Raw genomic sequence first — 24,598 nt, 5'->3', positions numbered from 1 at the left:
AAAAAGTATTTCCTCCAAGGAAAATTTGAAGCTACAAATTTCCTCACAGGAAAAAGTATTTCCTCCAAGGAAAATTTGAAGCTGCAAATTTCCTCAGAGGAAAAAGAATTTCCTTTAAGGAAAAAGAATTTCCTCTAAGGAAATAGAATTTCCTCAAAGGAAATAATTATGCAGCAAATTCCCTAAGGGAAATCTTTTTCCCTTGAGGAAAAAACAATTTCCCTTAAGGAAAAATCTTTTTCCTTCAGGGAAATTTGATTTCCCTTGAGGAAAAGTACTTTTCCTCTGAGGAAATTGTTGAAAAAAGGGGCATAACTTTTTCAACAGTGGTGCTAGATCCAAAAAATTTTAGGACAAATATCAGGGAACTAATACCAACCAAGTTATCAACTTTATTTTGACTTAACTCCAAAAATTAAGGTGACAACTTTTGCACTCAGCGGAATTGCAAACTTGTCCCGGAGACTGTTTATTACTCTGTTGACAAATTTATTATTTACTTGAAATATTTACAAAATACACTTGAGAAAATACTTCTTCGTTCTGAAATTTTTTCCAACAACTATTCATTTATCAGTATCCAACTTTACCGATCTTGTCGATTAAACGTTAAAGACATCAGATAAGAGGATTCCCGTGTAATCAGTTATGTAATTTGACACGTGTAAGACGGTTCATTGATTTTCGGCATATCAAAGAAAAACAGGCACGTGTCTTGATAATGTTGAATATCTTGTTTATTTATTATTATTTTTCTATAAAATTTGAAATTTATGCATCAAATATCGATATATACCATAATATGAAAAGAAATTACATGTAACATAATCCCATCTAGTCCTTAGTGGCATGTTATAAGTTCTTAGTGCACTAAGGACTCCTTTAGACGCACCCGTGGTTTTTTTTACCATGGGGTGTTTTTTGTTGTTACTGAGGAGATTTTTTTGTCCTTTATGAATCTATATGACAAAGACTCCATTAAGGATAAATTTTGTTTCATAGAAAAATCGGTAGTTTTTATCCATTTTTTTGTTCATTTTTATCGGATAGAATAGATTGAGAAATACAAACAATTAATTGTAGTTTCGTATGCATCTATCAAGACCAAGCAATTTTTGACTAGTATAAAGATCTATAAAGGGTTGCCTTTGTTTTATAGCTCAAAACGGTATTAATACATTGGGTTGAATAATGAAATAGTAGCTCAGCACACTTCGGCGCAGACCAGTAGACTTTGGCGCAATGGAGTGTGATGGTTTATAAAACGCGGGATACCTTAATTAAAGTCTACATATGTGCAATTATTATGAGCAGTATATTTGTTTCAATGTCCGTATATAAAGCATTTACTACAGTGTTATTGCCCATGGATGTTATAGTTCAACTTGCTGCGTTGTTATTGAGAGATCGTCCTATTTGATGTTTTGCAAGTATAAATTATTCTTGCCTCTACATGTATCGTTACTTAATTTGTTCCTCTAATGGGATCCTCATTTACCATTATATAATCGTAAGAATAGTTTGTGGACCCGTATGTATTTAGGGAATGATACTCATTCGTACGTATAAAACCAAATCTTTCGCGTATTTCCCGTTTGACAGTCCTACATGTATATAGACAATAATAGTGCATTGACTTGACATATCAACGATATAAGGCTGAGGCTTAGAAACGGGGAAATGCGAGGCTGTAGTTAAATATTGGTGGAAATACCCTTTAAAAACGCCTCACATCATGCTCGCGGAGAAATATATAATACAATGAAATTTACATTTACCTGTTGAAACCAACACTCGATGGTGAACGAAATCGTTTGAGTATGGACTTAAATATCAACCATAAGCATAAAACATAATGGTTTATAGGTTGCAACCAAAAAATATTAACAAATTAAATATGTTTTTCCAATAATTGCAAAAGAAACAATGTTGAGTCGTTCCACGCATCGTTGTATGCATTTGAAACAAGAACAGGTTGAAGAGGTCGTATGAATACTTCTATATTAGTTCGGCAATTTCTATTTAAATATTCATGAGGAAAAGTGATATCGGGTCAGTGACTGTATATGACATAGAAATATACAGTCAACGCATTTTGACTGCTCAAATAGAACGAGTGCAGTATAAATTGAATTTTACCAGCGCGGGGTACATGTATGCTTATGTACCTCTTATTCTAGATGTCAGGTAACTTTCTTGAGTTTATGTTCATATGTTGGATTGCTGTCTGATTGACGAATACCCGTCATTTTATATATTTAGATTTTTTTTAATTTGTTTTTTAGGGATGCACCCAGTTCTTTTTCATTTAAGATATATTTCCGTGACGTAACCTCGAAAGATAAGTCACATCACTAAAAACAATAAGGGAAATGAAACTTCTTCTCGCATGTTGCACTTTGGGTAATAGTTCTCTTCGACAAAATACTGCCTTGAACTCAATTTTGGTATAAATATAAAGAAGCCACAATTTGGTTCTGAAATGGATATTTTTGTAAACATCAAAAGCTAGGTAGCATATCCCTTAATTGATATAGGCTCTTAAATTCGGCAATGTTTAGAGACAGTGCTAGGGCTGTTAGCAAGTCAAGGTCGCTAAATTCTCATTATCCGTTTAGAGATTTTCTGAAAATACAATGGCTTTTGTACGGAAGCCGATAAGGGCCATTAAAAAAAAAAATTATGTCGTAACATAGCATGTCGTAATTTCGACATAACATGTCGTTATTTAGACATAACATGTCGTTATTACGACATCGCGATGTCGTTATTTCGACATAACATGTCGTTATAACGACATCGCTATGTCGTAATTTCGACATAACATGTTGTAATAACGACATCACTATGTCTTAATAACGACATCGCCATATATATATATATATATATATATATATATATATATATATATATATATATATATATATATATATATATATATATATATATATATATATATATATATAAAAGAATATGTATTATGATTGCCAAGACACTAAATGACACAGAAATTAACAGCTATAGGTCATCATAATTCCCCCAATAATTAGAAAAGCCCCCGCATAGTCAGCTATAAAAGAGGGACGAAAGATACCAGAGGGAGAGTCTCCGAAATGCTGTGTGGCAGACAGTGTTATTTATAAATTATTAGCTCCCTTGGTAAAACTCCAAATTTCATATTTAATGTATTTCATTGTTAAATAATTTACATGAAGCTTAATAAGAATATATTTGTTAATTGCATAGCTTTTGCTATTTGAATCCAGTGGTTAAAGATATCTATTTATATTGTCAAATTTAATATGTGCATCGTCGCAAAATCTTTGGTTACCTTCTTTGGTTTCCTTCTGTGAGAAACTTATATATTTTATAGAACCCATTAAAGTTCATTCAACTACTTTCGTATCACGAAAGTCTACACAGCCAGTCAAAGACGTTAAAAACCTCAATTTATTGGAAGAATAATATGTGGAACCATATGTGGACTGACATTCAGTCCTACCAAGGCAAACTAAGCTTTCCACATCCCAATTAATAAGCGCAAACTACATGGCTTCTTGTAATAAGGGTGAATTGAAGTATTGATTGCTCTATTTTTACTTTCAAACGTTAGGCACGATGTTCCTACAACACCACATTACACTTAAAATGCGGCGTCGAAGAGGGTTTTTGACTTCGATTAATTTTTGCAAGTTTTATTCGGTTTTTTATATGTTGGTTGATTCTGGTTCTGTTCGTTTTGTGATGTCATTTTATCATAAGTTACCTAAAGTTGTGGAAATGATTCGATTTAATAATGTTTATCCTTTAAGTTATTTCAACAAAAAATGCAGAACTGTCGCAAGTAATGTAGGAAGGAAAGATGGGAGGAAGTACATGTATACGGTTTACAATAAAAAAAAAAATTTTAGATGTACAAAACTTTTTTCATAGGATGTTTAACTTTCAAGGTGCATATCATCTGTCATTGTAAAATTTCTATATCTTAATTCAACTCCAATTCAAATACTAGTATATCTGACACTGCAAGTAAATCGGACATTTTTACCCTTGTTTAAATTTGAATAGAATTGTGTTTTCCCTGGCACACAAGTTGTCGAAATACACCCCTTCAATTACTTGAACCTTGGCTTGAGAATTATTTCCCAAGTCATCTATATATAGTGTTCAACTTCTGATATACGTTTTAAAATATAGTAATCTACTCCTGGATTGTCCGCGAAAACGGCTAATATAATCCCGGGTTTTTATTAATTCGATGAAACAGTTTTCGTCGCTGTTTGGGATTCGTCTTTCAATTACCTGCATTTCATGCACAAGTTTATATTGACGAAAAGTTCCGGCTTCGATAGTACAGGAATTACTTTCATCACGACAGTTATAACATGAATAGCAGGACAAATCGCGAATTAAAACATTCCGTGAACTGGTATTAAGTCTTTTATTATTGGTGATTGCACCTTACTGAAGTGACGACTTTAAATTGTCTATTTCAGAGTACTTCCGCAACATAAATTTCAATTCGCATTTTACATTTAGAGGACTGTCTTAGTGTCTCCAATTTGTCTTTGCAAAAAGTGGACGAAGATCATGTGATTTTTCCCCATTTCCGCATTCTATTAAATAAATCGTTAAAAACTATAAACGATTAATAAAAATTGCAAAATTTAACCTGTGTCGAACCTATGTCCCTGGGCGGAGTCTATAGCAACATGCACTATTCTTTTATTCTGCAGCAATCATCAACCTCTTTTTCCAAATTTCATAACACGATTTGTTGTTAATTATTATGAACATTTAATTGAAACTTTAGCACATGTAACGTCGGAAATTAGCGTCTTTCGGATTTTAGACGTTTTCAGACGTTTGGACAAATTGGCTACCGTTTTGTAATGTGTGGAATCATTTTATTCCTTGAAGACCCAAATATGTAGTTAATAAGAAAAGAATCTTGGCATTTTTTACTCTTCGTGTATCTAACTTTTGTTTTGATCAATTATAAAAAAATACGCGTTAACTGCTTTGAAAATGAAATATCAACTTGGACAAAATTGCTACCGTTAGAAAAACGACTGTGAAGAGAAGATTTTATTGAATCAGCAATATTTGAACTCACGAACAATCAGGCAAATATTTGTACTTTTGTTAGATATTATTAGTGTCTTACTCTTTTTATTCATTTTCTGCTATATCTACTTATAAAATTCACTTTCAGTCGTTAAGTTAACGAAATACGTCGTTGGACATTTTTCTTATTCCAGCTTAATATGCAGCCACCGAGTCAAATGAAATTTGGCAAAATAACGGCTTTAACGCCACAAAGAACCGACACATGTCGCTGTTCCTGCCAAGAATCAAAAAGATCAGAGAATAAGAAATAGGATCACTTTACATAAGAGTTAAAACAGTTTTTCATAAATGTAACGTTGGACATCCGTTTTTTTCACTTAGCTTTGTTATTTTAATCCTCAAATAAACTAGGTATTACTTACTAAAGGATGAAGAGCTGTAAAAACATAATTTAAAACATATATTGATTTTGTTTTAATATTGGTTCGTGTTTTCTAACATTTTTATTTTGTTTTGCGCGGATGAAATTTTGAAGATTCTGTTTTAAATCCTAGGGGTTGTAGGAACATCGTGCCCACCGTTTGAAAGTAGATATAGAGCAATCAATACTTTAGTTCACCCTTATTTCAAGAAGCCATGTAGTATGCGCTTATTTACAGGGAGGTGGACAGCCTGGCTTGCCTTGCCTTGGTAGGACTGAAACAAATTGAACTTTTTGTTGACCTTGATAGGCTATATAGCCCTTCCACGATCGGAACTTCGTTTAACTTCAATGGGATCTATAAAATATATAAGTTTCTTACAGAATGTAACCAAAGAAGGTACCAGAGATTTTGCGACGATGCAAAAATTAAACTTTACTATATAAATAAATATCGTTAACCAATGAATTCAAATAGCAAAAGCTATGCAATTAACAAATATATACTTATTAAGCTTCATGTAAATCATTTAACAATGAAATACATTAAATATGAAATTGGAGTTTTACCAACGGAGCTAATAATTAATTAATAACACTGTCTGCCACACAGCATTTCGGGGACTCTCCCTCTGATATCTTTCGACCGTCCCTCTTTTATAGCTGACTATGCGGGGGCTTTTCTAATTATTGGGAGCATTATGATGACCTATAGTTGTTAATTTCTGTGTCATTTAGTCTCTAGGCAATCATAATACATATTCTTTTAAATATATAGCGATGACGTTATTACGACATAGCTATGTCGTTATTACAACATGTTATGTCGAAATTACGACATAGCGATGTCGTTATAACGACATGTTATGTCGAAATTACGACATAACGATGTCGTAATAACGACATAATTTTTTTTTTGAATGGCCCTTATCGGCTTCCGTACTTTTGCCTTATTCGAAACTAAAACATTAGCAAATATAACTGGTGGCCTTCGGCTGTCAATTGTTCTTTACGGGTTGTTATCTCTTTGACATATTCTCGATTTTCATTCTTAGTTTTAAAATAACTAAAAATACTATTTACAATTTTTTGTCAGTACAAAATACATTTAAGGAGTCAGTGCGTTGATACATGTTATATTCTACTGAATTTACTATATCCGTTATTATTACGTAATATGTATATTATATAAGTCCTGTGTCCAGGTGGAAATAACGGGCCGTAATAACAATATGTGATCTGTATGTCAGGTGAAAGTGACAACGGGTGGTATGTATACCAAAATTTTCATCGTCTTCCATTATACATGAGGGTGTGAATGGGGGTTTATAGAAGGAAATAGACAAAAAAATAAAGAATACAAAAAATAACCAGACAAATAGAAAAGAAAATGATGAGGTACTAGAATATATGGAATAAAGAATGATCGACAAAAGGTAAAACGAATTATAAAACAAATTGCCTAAAATTACAGAAATAATGACTCCCCATTCAGACCTCATGATCTGACATTTAAAGCTTTAGGACATTTATGGGCATGCGATACAGTTTTAGACCGACAATGATTTTTTTACAAAATCAATTTGTACATGTGTATATGCATCTAAAAAATATATCTTCATGTGCTAAATTTAAAAGACACGTGTCAAATTACATAACTGATAACACTATTACCTTAAAAAATGAAAAAAATAATTATTTGGAGAAGAAAATTACCCAGACATTTAGATATATTTACCATAAAAATATGTTTTTAATTTTTTTAAAAATCATTTAATATGCATCGGTTTATGATTTAATGAAAAAATATAGAAAATTGTTAAGCTGTTTTTTTTTAAATGAAAATACATAGATCATTCATTTATTGCAATCAATTATATCAAACATGTAGTTGAAATAATTTCTAGAACCAGTCACTCTCTGTAGATATAATGCGTCGGACATTGTATGCATGCAAATAAAATTTAGATTTTTAACTGTATGAAATAAAATAAGTAAGGGTCTCGCGTAACCGTAACAATGTCTCGCCTTCGTTTGCCGTAAACTTGAACTCTCAGGCTGAACAAAATCAAGACACTATATTTTGATTGTTAGGAGCTTCTGCCCTAGTTCACAAATATTTCCGGTGCCTATTATAAAATAGCCTACTTTAATTAAGTTATTTGAATCTGAGCTGGCAAAATAGTATATTATCTATTATGCTGGTATCGGCAAAACAGCTACAAGTATTGCCTTTTAATGAAAATGCATATCAATTTAAAATACTATTCTAAATAAAATAGCTTTGAGAATCGTGTAAAAAGCGTTCGTTTTTCAGTCGTCAATGAATCATTCAACGTGCGTGTATCGTGCGTGTATCGTGTATTTATCATTCATCGTGCATCGTGCGTGTATCGTGCGTTCATCATTCATCATTCATTTTGCGTTAATCCTCCGTGTAACGCTCATCGCTCATCGTGCGTGTATCGTGTATCGTGCGTGTACCGTGCGTGTATCGTACATTCACCGTGCGTGTATCGTGCGTGTGGTCAGTTTGAATTTTAGAAGGTCTGTATCAGAGTGGCTACTAGCGAGTGGTTGCTAGCTAGGTCGTAGCGTTTGGGAAGGATCAAAAGGTTTACAAGAGCTTCTTTTCAAATGTGTGCCAGCAGTGGAGGATTTGTATATTTCAAAACTAGTGCCTTTTAAATTTCAAAATTAGTGATTTTAATATTTCAAAATAAGTGATTTTATTATTTCAAAATTAGTGATTTTAATATTTTAAAATTAGTGATTTCTATATTTTAAAATTTTCAAAATGACTGAATCCGAGCATGGCTGGGACAATATATCAATTTTTTCGGAGAGTATATTAGTTAATATGTGGTATATTGCCTATTAAACCAGACAATTTTAAAAGATATTTGATTTCATTATTTACTAATTTTAATTTATCACGCAAGTCACATTTATTTGTAATACAAATGGACGGTTAAGCTATCTACAAAAAAAAACAGGTTTAACCAACAATTTGTTTCTCTCGGAAATGTCTGTTTCAAATCTGGAATGTGACAGTTATTTTCCATTCGATCCGTTGGTTGGTTTACGCCAACGTTTGATTTTGTGGACTTCGGCCTCTTTTTAATATGTATTATACCTTTAGTGCTGTATTTTTGTTAATATTTTTTTTTTATTAAGATATTGATCTGAAATTCTTAGCCATTTTTGTAAATTTTGATTTATGATTGCTTCTTGCTTAATGACGACACATGTTTAATTCGACGTCTACCAAAGATATCAAAGATACATTTTATCTTTTTATTACTCATATTGTTTAGCTCACGAAAACAAAATAGTTTGAAGTCTTATTAATTTTTCAAGTATGTTTTTTTACCAAACCGTGTAGTTTTCCCCCTTGAATTTACAGTCAATTGAATATTGACAAAATCAGCATGATAAAACGAATTACCAACCTCAGGTGACACCGTGTAAATACATATATTTGTCTTTGATAACCTGTAGCTTAGCCATGCTGGGTTACTAAGATACCAATTTACTATTAAGGAACGTATCTTAATATTGTTCTATACTAGTATGATTTCCTCCTTTCGGTAAATGTAAAACTTTTTTAGGTGCAAATAAGAAATAATTTTGAAATTCAAAATCATACAAAGATTAATGAATAAATTCACTAGATTTTTTTTTGAAACATTTTAACAAGAATTAAACAAATAAACTATTTATTATAGCTTAAACGTACATGCACATTCCAATATGCTATCTTATTAATACTATTAACTTTAATGATGGGTTTATTGCTTAATCGGCGACTGGTGTTTAACGCCACTTCCAGCCCAATTTTGCTACAATGTACATGTATTTCGTGGCAGACAATTTGTATTGGTAGAGGAAACCGGACTGGCTGCAGAAAACCGTCGATCTTCGATAGGAAAATTGACAGCCCTTGTCAATTAAGGTTAGAGTCGATATCACAACCTCAGTGTTGCTGAACCAGGGACGTTTATTTGAATAAGCACATATTCAATCTGATGCCTGTCCAAAATCAGCAGGCTCTAATTCAGTCGTTGCTGTATGTTTTTTTGTACAGTTTTCTCGTTTAAATCGTTTTACATTTGTCCATATTTCGGGGAACTTTATCACCCACATGTGCTACGCGGTACTGGTTTTACTCATTTTTAAAAGGCGTACAATGTACCTATAGACGTAATATTCATCGTCATTTGGTCAATGTCACATGCTTGAATAACAACGTTACTAACTTAGATTCTTGACATATATATGGTTAACTATGTCAGGTTATTGACGAGTGTATTAACACAACGAGGTCCCTTGACACATGAATGAATACTAATTTAAGGCTCTTAAATCATGCATGGAACACAATTTCAGGTTATTCGCATATCCATGCAAAATCCTTTCATAACATCGTCGGCAACCACAATACCTATGTTGGTAAAAATACTGAATCAAGTACTAGTACGTAAAACTTGTTTGTCATCGGCTGTCGATAACAGTGATTTTTCGCTTCCAATAGGGATTAAATTAGAATAACAGATTAATGTACATGCAGATGCACGAGAAGAAAAAAAAGTTTAAGCAGTTATCATTTAAATCAATACACAGGGTTTAGTCCTTTGCTAGGTATTGGTATTATTTTATGTAGGCGCTTAAAACCTTTGGGGACCCCACAGTTTAAAGGGCATAGGACATTTGAGCGAAAAAGAAAAAAGCACATAGGGTCATTTGAGCGCCGACTTCATAGGACATTTGAGCGCCGGGATATTAACCTTACCTGAGTTTTCAGACAGGACATTTGAGCGAAATTTTCCCTGATAATTTTACACGAATTAAGATTTTTTTTTAAAAGTAAGAAAAAAAAGTAAGATTTAGTTATAAATATTTTTTATTTTATTTCACACCCGAGTAATTCGACCGGTTCTGGCTGGTTTATGTAAGTGAAATCCTAAGTTGATCTCTATTTACCAATCAATTCTACTATAATTCATTGGCTATGCAAATTTTCTTTGTTCTAAAATTCTTATATATATATCTATTAAGTGAAATGTCCCTTGGCACTTGAAATCTTAATACTAATAATACATGTACGTGTTAAAATGGATATTATTTTGACCGAAACTAATAAGGGAAAAAGAAGCCTTGTTTGTGACAGTTTCCGATATAGAGTGGACAAAACACTAAAAGGAGAAGAAATATCCTGGAGATGTACAGTAAGTACCTTTTTTTACAAATTTAATGTTAATGTAAAGTTGCCGAAGTTCCATCCTCGTTAAAACGTACTAACAATGGGCCCGAATCATTTCATGCCCATTATAACGAGCAGTTCTATCACAGTCATCCATCAATTTATATTTTCCTTGACACTATTATCAAATTGCAATCTGTGACTTACATAAAAATTCGGAGTTTGAACATTGATGCACCGCAGAGCCGAACAGAAAAGGAGAAGGAACAGAATCTCCGGGATTTGCATTCGAAATACTGCCAGCAGGAAATTACGAGGGATTTTTATGTCAGAAGCCTGGGATATAAGTTCCAAGCCCGAACAGACTTGTAAATAATGCCGTTGCCGAGTTTTATGTTTTATGACAGTGCTTTGTTTTTAGTGCTTTGTTTACAATTAAAAGATGTTTTAATCTTTTTGTTGGTAAACTCCTGTTTTATGACTGTGCTTTGTTTTTAGTGCTTTGTTTTTTACAATTAAAATATGTTTTAATCTTTTTGTTGGTAAACTCCTCATTTAATGAACTATATTCGTGGTGTGATTGCCAATAAGACAATTCTCTATCCAAGACTTGTTTTCGCTCAAATGTCCTACGCTTATTCTTATTTTCGCTCAAATGTCCTAAAATTTAGGCGCTCAAATGTCCTATACTTTGGCGCTCAAACGTCCTTTTTTTTTCGCTCAAATGTCCTGTCAATGCGCTCAAATGTCCATTGCCGAGTTTAAATGTCTATAACACGTACAATATGACGGTTTATTCCTTGAATGCCAACATCCTTTGATCTACCGACAATTTACCTGTAAAATTATGTTGGCGTTCAAGGAATAGGTGCAAGTAGTTATCACAACAAAAGTGCATGCTTATCAAAACAATCATACTAATTAAACAGGTAACTAAATCTAGTTCATGTTTGTTAATTTGTTAAAAATCATATGTTGGTGCTCCTGCTTGAACAAAGATGGATTCTCTTTTAAAAAATGAAACTTTCAAAAGTGTTGCATCAGAAAGTCAATATGTGCATATTGTCAGGACAAGAATTCCAGTTTGCACAAATTCTACAATAGACTCTTTGGGCTCCGAAGGTTATTTTTCAATAGGCTATAGTTGTGTGTGCTGTAATATCCTTCCATATTACTGATTACATTTCTTGAAACTTTGTATCTCGTGTTAGGTTACTATTTTGTTTATTTCAGTTTGTTCAGGATAATTTTCTTGGTTATACAATTACACCCGTTTTTTTTTTTTTTATTGTAAGTGACTTGTAAAATAACATTGATTAGTTGTTTGTCATGTTCGCAACTCATCTGAATTCTTGTTACCATATTTCATGAATTTTCTTGAAACTTTTGTAGAGTTTCCAGCTTAGAAGTTATCAAATTAAATTAACTATTTTTTTAATTTAATTAATTGTACAACTGAAATCTTCATATACTTTATATTAACTAATAAAATATTTAAATTGATATGGAACTAAACAAATCTTGTATATTCTTTATTTTGTTTTAAATAATTGTATTGAACTAAAATTTCATTAAAATTTTTAATATTTCTTATGTTATTAACATATTCATTCCAAACATATATTTTTGATAAAAAGTAATAAAACGTTTTAATTTTCTTTATTTCTTTAAAATTCATAATAATTTTACCCCTAAAATCTACTATTTTTCCTTATGAGAAAGTGATAAAATGTTGCATTTCTATAAAGTTCATTAATTATTTTTAACAGTTAAATACTTATAAAAACATTTATTGTTATTATATAAACATGTATTGAAATATTTTTGTTGGCATTCGAGGAATAGGTAACATCTAAAATGTTAGCATTCGAGGAAGACACCAATATGACAAATGGACATTACAGACGAACGTTCACCTAATCCGACCCAGTCTATTGATAACCTGACCACGTCAAGAAATGGTCTTGTCTACACTGTTATGAAAACGGTTCTATATTAATATTCAGCTCTGAACACACGCATGAACAACAATCGGTTAGGACTCTGAAAAGGTGGACGGCGAATTCATCCAAGATAAGTTATCATGTATAAACTTCAAGATAGTTGTGAGGTTAAGGATGTACTTAGGTGAGGTTAGGTAAAAATTAATAAATTAAGAAGTTAAAATTGATACTATAAGCTGGTAGAGCATCAATTAAGGATAAGAATAAGTTAAAAATATTGATAGATCATGGACCTCCATTTCGAGTTATATATGAGATTTAAAATATGGCGGGAAAAGGCTGACTCGGACTTTTACCTTATATTTGCATTGGTACTATTTGGGTCTCAAAACAAAAGAAAGAAAATTAAGAATCTTCTAAAATTTTGGTAAATGACCTTTCATGAGCTATTAAGTCTAATATGAAAAAATAAAAGGGTGTTATGGGGCAAAATATTTTACATTGTATTGTATGGAAAAACACCAAGGAGTCCGAACAATTTACACAAATTCCAAAACCTCACCTAAGTACATCCTTAAGACATTCTAATAGACAGGAACAAACGAAACATAACTCAAATCAGCTTAAGAAGGTAAGCCTAGGTTAAGGGAAATAACTCTTAAAATTGTCAGGACGTTTGTGTCATCCATTTCATAAATATATTTCGGCAAGCTTTTACGATACGTATATATTATTTACCTTCCGTTTCAGGTATGTACTTTAATAATGGATTTATTGCTTTAAAAAATGATGAAACTTGACATTTACAAACGCATACTAGTAACTGATTTGAAGAGCTATCTCCCTGAAACCATACTACACCCTTAAATAAGCAACACAACCACCAAAAACAGCGATAAAAATAAAAGAAAATAAAACATCTGTTTTGCCGTCCATCCTTATGTTGATAACAACAATTCTGTTGAGTTCTTTTACTGTAAAAGGAAGACGAGATTAGTGAATACGTCACTCACATGTGGCTTACTTAATTGTTCTACATTCTCATAGGAACCCTTCATTATGTAGTGTCATACTTTATCTATGTTATATGATTAAGACTATCAAAGATTAAAGGGCCTGGTTTAAATTTTCGAGAGATATATGTTTATCTATGACTCGAGGGGCTTTGGTGGGCGAGTGGTCTTTTAAGTTACTTCTGTAATCACTAGCCAGTCAACACTGAGGTTGTGAGTTCGAACCCTGCTCGTACGGGTGCTCTTGACTCCAATCTTAATTGACTAGGATTGTCAGTTTTCCTATTGAAGGTGAGTGGTTTTCTCCGGCCACTCCAGCTTTCTCCACCAATGAAAACTGGCCGCCACGAAATAGCCTAAAAGAGGTGCTTAAAAGTGGCGTGTAAACACCAAAAATAAAAACTAAACCATGACTCGAAGCTGTCCTAAGATATCAATACACGTATTTGCATCAATATTGTTTAGTTCCATTTTTTTTTTTTGGACCATAACATAGAAATTTAACAGTAAAGTTATGGGAATGAAAAAAAATATATTGAAAAAAGTATGGTCAGAAAGAATATCAGAAGACTAGCCATGGATTAAATTTTGTACAAATCATTGAACTCGCTACGTATAGTATGGCTTGCTTACAGCATCGACAATGCTTTGATTTTGTAAATCCCGTAACTCCCTGTTTCTGTGTAAACTTTAAGCTTAGATACTTGTAAAACAACAGATCCCGAGTCATGCGATCAAACGGCTATGTCAGGTAGTCTAAGATCTTGAAACGTGTTTTTTAAAAATTGTATGGATTAGAATTTCTGTGTTAACCTCATGCAATCTGTTCAACATCAACGCACACTAAAGAACAACACATGTACAGTGAGCAAAATTTAGCAACTTGTTTGTTACATTTGTTTACAGTAAGTTGCTCTAATCTGGTAAATCACATGACACAAATTGAAAGAAATAAGATTGCAGTAATTATACTATTGAGTAAATTTACAAGACACAAAACAACTTAAAAAAGGTATATACCATGAATCTCAAAGTAAAAAGTATAGTATTTAGCAAACGGAAAATGCGACTGAAAGAATTTTTAAATAAATTAAATTACCTGGCAAAAAAACTAAAAAAAAAAAAAAAAAAAATAGTCGATGCCTTCTCATATTTCGGTCTTGTATCTAAATTCTTCGCATTGGGCTTAAATCTTCACAAAACATGACCAAGTATTGTCTTACCTATAATAATTACATAAAACTCACACCAATTAGTTCTTCTTGTTTTGAATTGACCTTTTAAAAAATCGTATTAGATATTTAATCCGAGATAACCCGAATAATGCCAGTCGTTACATTCCGCCGATCGCCGTCTAATCTCCGATTGCTACATGTACATTAACCTCGATAACTATATAGGCTATAGGCCGCTAGAGGGCGCAGAATTATTCGAGTTAAATCCGAGATGAAAAAAGACGAATTATATGCTTTTAGTATATAAATTATTTATATATATCACAGATTTTGACGTGAAGCGGCTAGTTTGATTAAACATTAAGCGCTTAAAAATTGCATGCTTCAGGATTTTAAGAATGTTCGCTCCTTTAGTTCAAAATAACAAGTTTCTTAAAAGACTGTAATATTTTGATAGTATAGGAATAAAGGAGCTTAAAAAGCAGAAAAAATCAAAGACTCGTACATATAGTAAGGCAAAAATCCGTACATGTGTTCAGACATTCAATTTGTTTATTAGTTTTTGCATGAAGCTGCATGATTTTTATATAAAACATGTAGTCTGTAAAATAGCTCATGTTTTCTATGTTATAATGTTCATACGAGCCGAATCCAATAACTTGCTTACTTTCTAAATAGAAAATTTGGCAGGAAATGATTCGCTCTAGAATTTTCATACATTTAACATATCTTTTCCATACATTGAACACCCTTTTATTTCAAAAGCGATGAAAAAATAACAAGGATTTCATAAGATCTTCTACAACGGGTTTAAAATTCATGTAAAAAATAAGAATTGTCTGCTATTGCTGTTATTATTGCATCTATTTCAATTCCCCTGAGACAAAATACTACATCAGTAGTGGATCCAGCCATTTACTAAGGCGTAATTCCAAAACCGCGAAACACTTTAAAACGTTCACATAATCCTAAAAATAACCACCACAAAACAAACCTATCCCTAGATTCTCAAATGCGCATACAGAAAACAGACAAAATGTTCACATAATCCGAAGAATAATAACCCACCCCTGGATTCTCAAAAGCGCATACAGAAAAGAGACAAAACTTTCACATAATCCGAAAAAAAAAACTAACCAACCCCTGGATTCTCAAATGCGAATACAAAAAAGAGACAAAACTTTCACATAATCCGAAAAAAAGCTAACCAACCCCTGGATTCTCAAATGCGAATACAGAAAAGAGACAAAACTTTCACATATTCAGAAAAAAGCTAACCAACCCCTGGATTCTCAAATGCGAATACAAAAAAGATTTTTGGAATTTAGATCAAAGTTTTAAAATATCAAAATTTCAACTTTTTAAAATGTTTTAAAATTTTGAAATTTTCACCAAATAAATAAAAAGGCTATCCCTGGATTCTCAAATGCGTATATAGAAAACAGACAAAATGTTCACATATAATCCGAAAAAAACTAGCCCACCCCTGGATTCGAAAATACTCATACAGAAAACTGACAATAAAAAACAAAAATCTATATATATGGGGCAAGGAGTCCTACATTTGTATCTTCACTGGTGTAAATTATTATAATGTGGCAAACATTCTTTAAAGTGTAAATGATATACGATGGACATACATGTAGATATGTGATCTAATTCCCCACCCACATTATATAAGGGGTTTAAATTCTTGTTTGCTCTATGGTCGGGTGGTTGTCGCTTTGACATATTCACCATTTCCTTTCTCAATTTTATATGATAATATTTTAGATACAATACTCCACAATACTGCATATATAATAAAAAAAAAAAATGATAACGTTATTTTGTATAAACCTTACAACTTACAAGACAATAAGGCCCTTGTTTGGCTCATAAAAGTTTCGAAACATATTCCTAAATGTGTCCTACACTAACGTGCAAGGCGTTCAAAAAATAAAAAAAACATATTTTGCGTTTAACCAGATACCATTGCAAAAACAAATTATTTTGTTGTTTCTCGACTGGACACTTTGTTTCTATAATAGCAATGACATCTGAAAACTGAAGTGCTGAAAAATGTGAAATGTTATGACGTAATTCACCGTTTCAGAATATAATGCATTCTGGGTATTTTCTGAAGCATACACCAAATGTGATTGTTTAAAAACTTGATACACAATAGAAATTTAACCAATGAAGTTATATTTATTTTGGTGTACGAACAATGGGATAACCCATAGTCCTTTAGATTCTGAAAAGACCCTTTTATAATTTCTGATTTTTTATGCTTTTCTAGGCATTTGGATATTTGAAATAGTTTTCTCCCGCGCCAAAAATAGGCCTTTGATGCCCTTAGCCCTTTCTAAAATTGAATTATTTTGCTTGACACTATTGGGTAGATGTCCTACCTTGACTAGTTTAAATCCAGAAATGGCTAGAATTCTGTAAAATATTGACTTAAGATAGACATGAATGCTATCTGTTCCAATACTTAAATTTTGTGTACGTTTATGTCAAGGCCACAAATACACTTCGACAGAAGGATACCTTTATTTGTATTGAGATATGGAGGTCTAATATTAAATAATTATCTGTAAATTGAGGACCAAATAAGATATTATTGAACAGATGCGGGGTAAATATGATAGTGTACCTAGTAGAGGGCAAACAAATGAGATATGAAACAGGTGATGATTTTTGTTATCTCCCTGTACACAAAGACTGACAGAAAAACAAACCGTCTGTAGATCACAGTTTAAAATTGTCTCTGTCAAGGGGTCACATTGCGAAAATAGGTTTATTTAGGGACGACATCAAAAGTTCAATGAAGGATAAAAAACTTAATTCAAATAGTTTTTTCACTGACCCCCTACCCCCTATTAACTTAATTTGGGAAAAATTGATTGACCCATATGGATATATGTAAAAATCAATGTCGGATAACCAAATCTTGCAGCAGTTCAACTCCCCCCCCCCCCCCCCCCCCAAACTATTTGAATTAAGTTTTTTTTTATCTTACATTGATCTTTTGATGTCGTCCCTTAGGGTACGACCATCTAACTTCAAAAAGGTTGTTTTCTTTCCTGAAAAAATATTCTGATCCTCAATTTGATAGAAAAAAAAATATATTCGGATCAGGCAGATGACAAACAAAAAATATTCTGAAACCAGATTTTCCCCATACCTTTTAGTGTTAAGTTTTTGAAAACAAAAGTTATTTGATTGATATAGTAAAAAAACTAATTAGAAATGTTCGAACTTCGAGTCAGAGTCAGAAAAATAACCATAACCCCTTTTGAGGTTAAATGGTCGCTCCCTTATCAAAGCAGTGTTTTGTGGATAGAAATGCACAGCAGATAAGAGTAAGACAATAAAACAGTAATCTTTTATTTTTGTTTAGATGTACATGTAACAGTCTTCTATAGTTTTAAATCATGATGGTTCATCATGCAACTCTATGGAGAGAAAAACAAAACATACGATGGGGAGGTTGAACATGTACGGAGTCAAGTGGGTCTAATATAGACGAAGGGTTAATGTTTTTAAAGTCAAACGTCAATCGTAACTACTCGGCTATTTTCGGTACGCCTACATTTATAATTATAGTAGCGAGATTGGCCGAGTAGTTACGATTGAGTCCAGATCGAGTTAGAGAGATGTTAAGTTCTTCGAAAGGAGGGTAGTATACCTTACCTAACAATGACTTTATGTTTCAGCTAGCAAGCAAGCTAACTAAAGATATTACCTTTAGCTACAAACTCATTGAAATCGGCTGTAAAATAAACTAACACTTGAGTTTCATAAAATACGGTCCACTCATTTACACAATTTAATCCACCTATTTTTCAGTTGGTGTGCAGATATCTATATTTGAACTTCTGTTGTCCATATCAATGCATACAACTCACTACAGTTATAACATTACCCCTTAGAATGTCTCATTCTTTTTGTGAACAAAAATAAAGGAGCATGAAAATGCAGGGAAGTGTTTACGTTTCTAAAATCAAAAATGCATTTAAACATTGTTTGTCTATGTCATGTCATGCTTTAAACTGTTCTATTGAAAATAAGGGGTAAACATACAATAATCTTCAAAATATATATTTTTTATTCCTATATTATTTAATTTTGGATGTAATGCTTCTTTTGGTTGGCTGACGTTGTTATGTTTATCAGCTCATATACATAATTTTGTCATGTGACCCTGACGTCATCAACGTTTTTTTATGGTTTACTATATATACGGTATAAAATGGAATTTAGAATTAAATTCTGGGAAATGACTGGCATATTTTTTTCTGTCTATTCGAAATAACATAAAAAAATGTGGTGCACACTTTAAAATAACACGCTACGCCAGTTATTCGGTGAGCACCACATGTTTGATGTTATTTCTTCGTAGAATATATTCCTTAAAAAAAAGTGGAGATGTGGTGTATTCTTGCCAATGAGAAAACTTGCCATCAGTGAAAGTTAAAATCAAAAGCAACCGTACAGCCTTCAACAATACGAAAACCCCATACGGAATAGTTGACTTTGCCAACGTTAAATAAAATTGAAATACAAAAAATAAATGTTTGTCCCATAAAACACCCATGCCCTTCATAAAAAATAAACGGTCGGTGACTTAAGTCCATTATTTTCATTGGATGTTGTTCTTAAATAAAATCATCATAGATACCAGGATTGAAAAATTTTATTTACACCAAACGCGCGTTTCGTCTACAAAAGACTCATCAGTGAGGCTCGAATCAAAAAATGTTAAAAAGCCAAATAAAGTTCAAAGTTGAAGAGCATTGAGGACCGAAAATTCCTAAAAGTTTTGCCAAATACAGCTACAGTAATCTATTCCCGAGGTAGAAAAGTCTTAGTATTTAAAAAATTCAAAGTTTTTGTTAACATTTAATTCATAATAAATGTATTCTTTAATGTATTTCATTGCTTACTAACGATATGTTGAAAAGCTGATTTTCTCAAAACGCACAACCTAGCCATCAATAAATACTTCCTTGCCACTTTTTAATCACAATTTATTTTTAGTTTCGCGTTCATAGCATTAGATACAACATACAAATATGGAAAGATAATCATTTCAGTTAACATACTAAAATGTAGATTGTAGACGTATATATTATATGTATATGATATCCAAAAATAGAAAGTGCACGGTTTTTTCATGTATACTTTCACCGATTTGTACTCTTCGTTTCCTTTATTTTATAATTTGGAATGTTCAATATGTTTGCTTTTAATACATATGACAGTTGTTTACATAAATAATATGTTGAATAATATAATCTAGTTTGGAAACGGAATGTGTCAAAGGGACAACAACACGACCAACATTTGTTTACATTTACTTGATAGATATATAAATCTCACAACTTGGCAGCGCCCCCCTTTTTTCCAGGACAGTTGACAGTATTAACTATGTTTCATCTGTCAATTTGTCAGAATTTGCTGCATCCAATATTAAAAGAGAAGATGTGGTATGATTGCTAATGACACAACATTCCACAAAGACCGTTTGACACAGACATTAACAACTATAGGCCACCGTTCGGCCTTCGACAAGAGTAAACCCTATACAACATAGTCAGCTATGAAAGGCTCCGAGATGACAAATATAAAACGATTTAACCACAAAAACTACCGGTCTGATTTATGTACAAAACAATGAACGAAAAACATATAATTATGATGTATAGCAAAAAACGACAACCAATGAATTACAGGCTCATATATTTGGACAGGAACATCTACATGTAGATGTGGCGGTTAAATATTAAAAAAGAAGATGTGGTATGATTGCCAATGAGACAACTCTCCACAAAGACCACTTGACACAGAAATTAATAATTACTATAGGTTACCATACGGCCTTCGACAATAAGTAAAAACCATACCGCATAGTCAGCTATAAAAGGCCCTGAAATGAAAAATGTGAAACAATTCAATCATGAAAACTAACGGCCTCACATATGTACAAGACAATGAACAAAAAAATAATATGATATATATAGCAAAAAACAACCACTGATTTTCCAGGCTCCTGACTTGAGACAGGCACATACAGATGTGGCGAGATGAGACTAGTTTTTAATACGATGTCTATATGTTACTGTTACGACTTGTATACACTTTAAAAGATACAAAAGTTCCACGAGGGCAATCTTAACTCGAACTTGAACAGAAGCTAATTATAAAAAAAAATAAATGAAATATGACGAAATTTAAAAACAAAGAAGCACACAAAACTATTTTCTGTCAAAACAATAAATAAAATGCATATTTGATCTAAATGCTGGGGCTTATAATCATGCATTGAAGCTTAAGATATATATGCAGTAATTTAAATTTGGGATATAGAGTTACATTGTAACATTGTCGTGACTTGACTCATTATGAAGCTGTCTCAATTTTGAATAAAAAAAAAATATTTTAATTGTTGTCAATTGGAACATGTGACTGCTTTTCAGAACTAACTATCCCATTCGGCACACCTCGGAAGATTTGACGTAAGGTGGCGGAAAATGACGAGTTCTTCCGCCCGCTAACTGTCCGTATAGTACATGTATCTTCAAAACTTTTGTGAGGCTTGTTAGGGTTCATATTTATTAGAATGTAGTGTCGGACCAATGGGAGATCGGACTAATCAGTAGTAATGTCGTTGAAACCCCATCCACTTTCCAATTGCACGTTTATCAAATATGAGAAATTTCTCCTGAACAATTTCGTATGTATTGATTTAATGGTCTTTTAAAACTGGATAATGGGTGACAATTAAAAATTAAACAAGCTATGATTAAATTTGCATTGTGTGGGTTTAACCTTAACTTATTGGGAAATTATTACATTAAATGTAAATAAACATGTAATTAGAATACTACAAAGCAATGAGAAAATCCATTTAGATTTTGTGATATGCAACAAATATTTCAATACGCAAGTTCCGTAATAACTTTCTCATTCTGGTGTTTTGAAAAAGAGCAGTTCACAGCGTTGAAGTTCATAATGGAATTAAAATAACATTTTGAAATCTTGGTACAATGTACACGTAACCTCTAGTGACATATACTTATTTACAATATTTTATAAAGCTTTGGATTGAATCATAGTTACGTAAGTAACAAAGAACGATAACTCCATTTACTTCTTTAATTACATTTACATGTAATTTTTTTTTAATCAAAGGTCAATTAATCTAGGGATAATTAAATAATGCTCCACGTGCTTTGAAAGATGTTATATTGGAGGATGTAAGGGGCATCGAACGATATCCACGGAACTCGTCGTGCTCCTTAAATATTGTTAAATAACCAAAGAAATATTCGTCTAAGATTACCAATTTGTATAGTGTTACAGAAAATAACAATCAGGAAAGTTTGAAAAGTATATTAAACATTCTAACAAACGCTTAACACCGTAAATTTAATATATCCAACCAGTCAAGAAAACCAAAACAAACAACATGGCTGAAATCAACTCATATTCCGATGCGGTTTCACAACCAGCATATCATAAACATACCAACTTTTACCCGATACATGAAGGTCTTGAGGAACTGAGGTCAGTAAAACCGGTATTCATTTTAGAAACAGATTTATTTGGCAATACAGAACTCCAACAAAAAGACTTCTTACAACATGAAGAAGTTTACAAAAGTATCGGTTCAGAGGTACCCAGATTCCAAATGAAAGGGTTACAAAGAGTCAAGGGAATGTGGCGTATTTATCTTGCACAAGAACTAGCAAGAGATCACCTCCTTACAAGAGGTGTATCTATACGTAACAAACTTTTAACAGTATACGATAAAAACCCAAGAATCCCTGTAGCTGAACAACGCCCAGAATACCTCCGAATACGTGTGTCCAACATTCCATTATCAGCTGAGGACGGTATGATCTTCTCGTTCTTTCAATCTAATGGCGTAGTCGTTACAAGCTATTTCAGAGAGAGAGTGAGAATAAATGGCGAAATGACCGACTGCCAATCTGGAGACAGAATCTTTTTTGTCGAACCATTGGAAGGCACACTACCCAGATTCACAAGGATAAGCAAGTACAATGCCAAAATATATTACAAAGGCCAAATCTACATAAATGCACATATTACTTGTCAAAAATGCCTGAAAAAGGGACACAAACAGGACAAATGCCAAAACGATTGGGTTTGTAATGAATGTGGAAAAGAAGGGCATAAAGCAAAAGAATGCCAAACTCCTAGTAAACCAGCACCACATAATGACACTCCTAGTAAAACAGCATCAGACAATGAAGCTAATAAAACAGATGACCAGTCTGATTCTAGTGAAAGTGAAAGTGGGGAAGAGACTGACATTGGTGATCATGTTGATCACAGTGAAACCCCACCTTCACAGTCCATATTGCTACCTACAGAAGCAATAACAGCAACAACAACAGCTATCAGTAAAGTCGTTACAGAAATTGATCCTGATTCACAGGAGAAAAAAACAAGAAAAAAGAAAAACAAAGACAAAACAAAAAACAAGCCAAAAGTTGAATCAAAAGGACCAATAGACAAATTCATTGTAAACCCTGAATCAACAACACCAGTACAAAAACAGGGGAAAAGACCAGCAACAACCCCTACAGATGAATATCACAAAAGACAAACTGATTCCAGTAAATCATCAAAGACATAGGTACAAGAACAGTTACCATATACCATTTCCTTTCAAAATATATTATCCATACAACAATGCCTAAGTCAATGGACATAATAATTTGTACTTGTACAAATATCTGTATATACTCCTATTTTATATATATTCATAAAAAACAATTAAAAAAATATGTGGCAGTGTATGATACAATAACATTAGATTGTATATACTCTGCACAAAACATAATAAAACAATAAACTCTATATATAGATTGTTGTCAATATAATATGTATAGATCAATGAAACTAATTCTTTTTTTTTTATATGAAACAACTAGTATAGTTATATATATATATGTAATAATTTGTGCTTCAATGTACCACAATATCAATATGTGCGCTATGTCATATAATCATGTAAACAGAAAAGCAATAGCACTCTACTATATTTATATAGATATGCAAATTAATTCCATCGCCATTTCCACACACCTGTATACAAAATGTAAACAAATCATTTTGACCTATTTATACCTGTTTTTATATGCAGATAATTATCCTTTTTTAGTTGTAGCCTCAAAAGTTTTCATTCATGTATTATGTCTTCATTCTTTTAATTATTTGCATCAGAATCTCCGTGTTCTGCTAAATATCTGTATAATTAAAGTCAAGCCCCTTAAACAAAATAGTTGTAATATTATCTGTACTGTTATCACAAGCATACGAAAGTATTTGATAATATTCTCCCGTTATTTTTGCTACTTGGTTATTAATGTCTTTATTTCTGAAAAGTGTTTTAAAAATATACAATTAACGAAAAATAAATTCAATACTCACCAATTCAGAAAGATATATATTACATCCATCACATTTATATATTTCTATGTACGGTATATTAGTCTATTAAAGTTAATCCTCGTGCGAATTAATCGTTTTACAGGTGAAGGTCAATATATTTTACCAGCTAACAATTCTAAATATAGAAATAGGTGGAAACCTATTAAAGTCGGTCAATATGAAATTAAATGTATGTGTGTACATGTAATTATATTTCGTCTAGCAACTCACACATGTACAGTCAAAGCTAAAACTGTCACTAGAGATGCACATATGATTGTATTTTTATCTCTAAATTCTGTATATATTTGTATGTATATTATGCT

General features: G+C 32.3%; 3 protein-coding genes and 1 long non-coding RNA gene across 6 annotated transcripts in view; 2 read left to right on the top strand and 2 right to left on the bottom strand.

Moving 5' to 3' along the window:
- The window catches only part of LOC143058904 (solute carrier organic anion transporter family member 4A1-like), a 70,568-nt gene extending 53,225 nt beyond the window's left edge, over positions 1 to 17,343 (bottom strand). For 2 of the 3 annotated variants that reach the window (XM_076232381.1, XM_076232379.1), the window contains exon 1: positions 17,219 to 17,313. The gene's annotated coding sequence lies outside the window, so the exon portion shown is untranslated. Of the gene's footprint in view, positions 1 to 17,218 lie in introns of all 3 variants that reach the window. The other variant, XM_076232380.1, reaches the window with a different exon arrangement.
- LOC143058356 (uncharacterized) lies at positions 10,359 to 11,455 on the bottom strand. The gene is made up of 2 exons (XR_012973023.1): positions 10,790 to 11,455; positions 10,359 to 10,727 (listed from the first exon to the last, which is right to left on the bottom strand). It is a non-coding gene; the product is annotated as an uncharacterized LOC143058356 (long non-coding RNA).
- The window catches only part of LOC143058905 (uncharacterized), a 35,065-nt gene continuing 23,678 nt past the window's right edge, over positions 13,212 to 24,598 (top strand). Inside the window, exon 1 of the mRNA XM_076232382.1 lies at positions 13,212 to 13,268. The gene's annotated coding sequence lies outside the window, so the exon portion shown is untranslated. The remainder of the gene's footprint in view (positions 13,269 to 24,598) is intronic.
- On the top strand, positions 22,095 to 23,626 carry LOC143059127 (uncharacterized). The gene has a single exon (XM_076232613.1). The coding sequence runs from the start codon at positions 22,282 to 22,284 to the stop codon at positions 23,473 to 23,475; it is 1,194 nt and encodes a 397-aa protein (XP_076088728.1). The 5' UTR covers positions 22,095 to 22,281; the 3' UTR covers positions 23,476 to 23,626.

This window comes from Mytilus galloprovincialis, chromosome 14, assembly GCF_965363235.1.
Source record: "Mytilus galloprovincialis chromosome 14, xbMytGall1.hap1.1, whole genome shotgun sequence".
NCBI classification, from domain to species: domain Eukaryota; kingdom Metazoa; phylum Mollusca; class Bivalvia; order Mytilida; family Mytilidae; genus Mytilus; species Mytilus galloprovincialis.
This window is presented reverse-complemented; position numbering and strand designations above follow the sequence as displayed.

Excerpts from the sequence above, each read along its gene's own strand:
- LOC143059127 (XM_076232613.1), top strand. The coding sequence starts at position 22,282 with ATGGCTGAAATCAACTCATATTCCGATGCGGTTTCACAACCAGCATAT.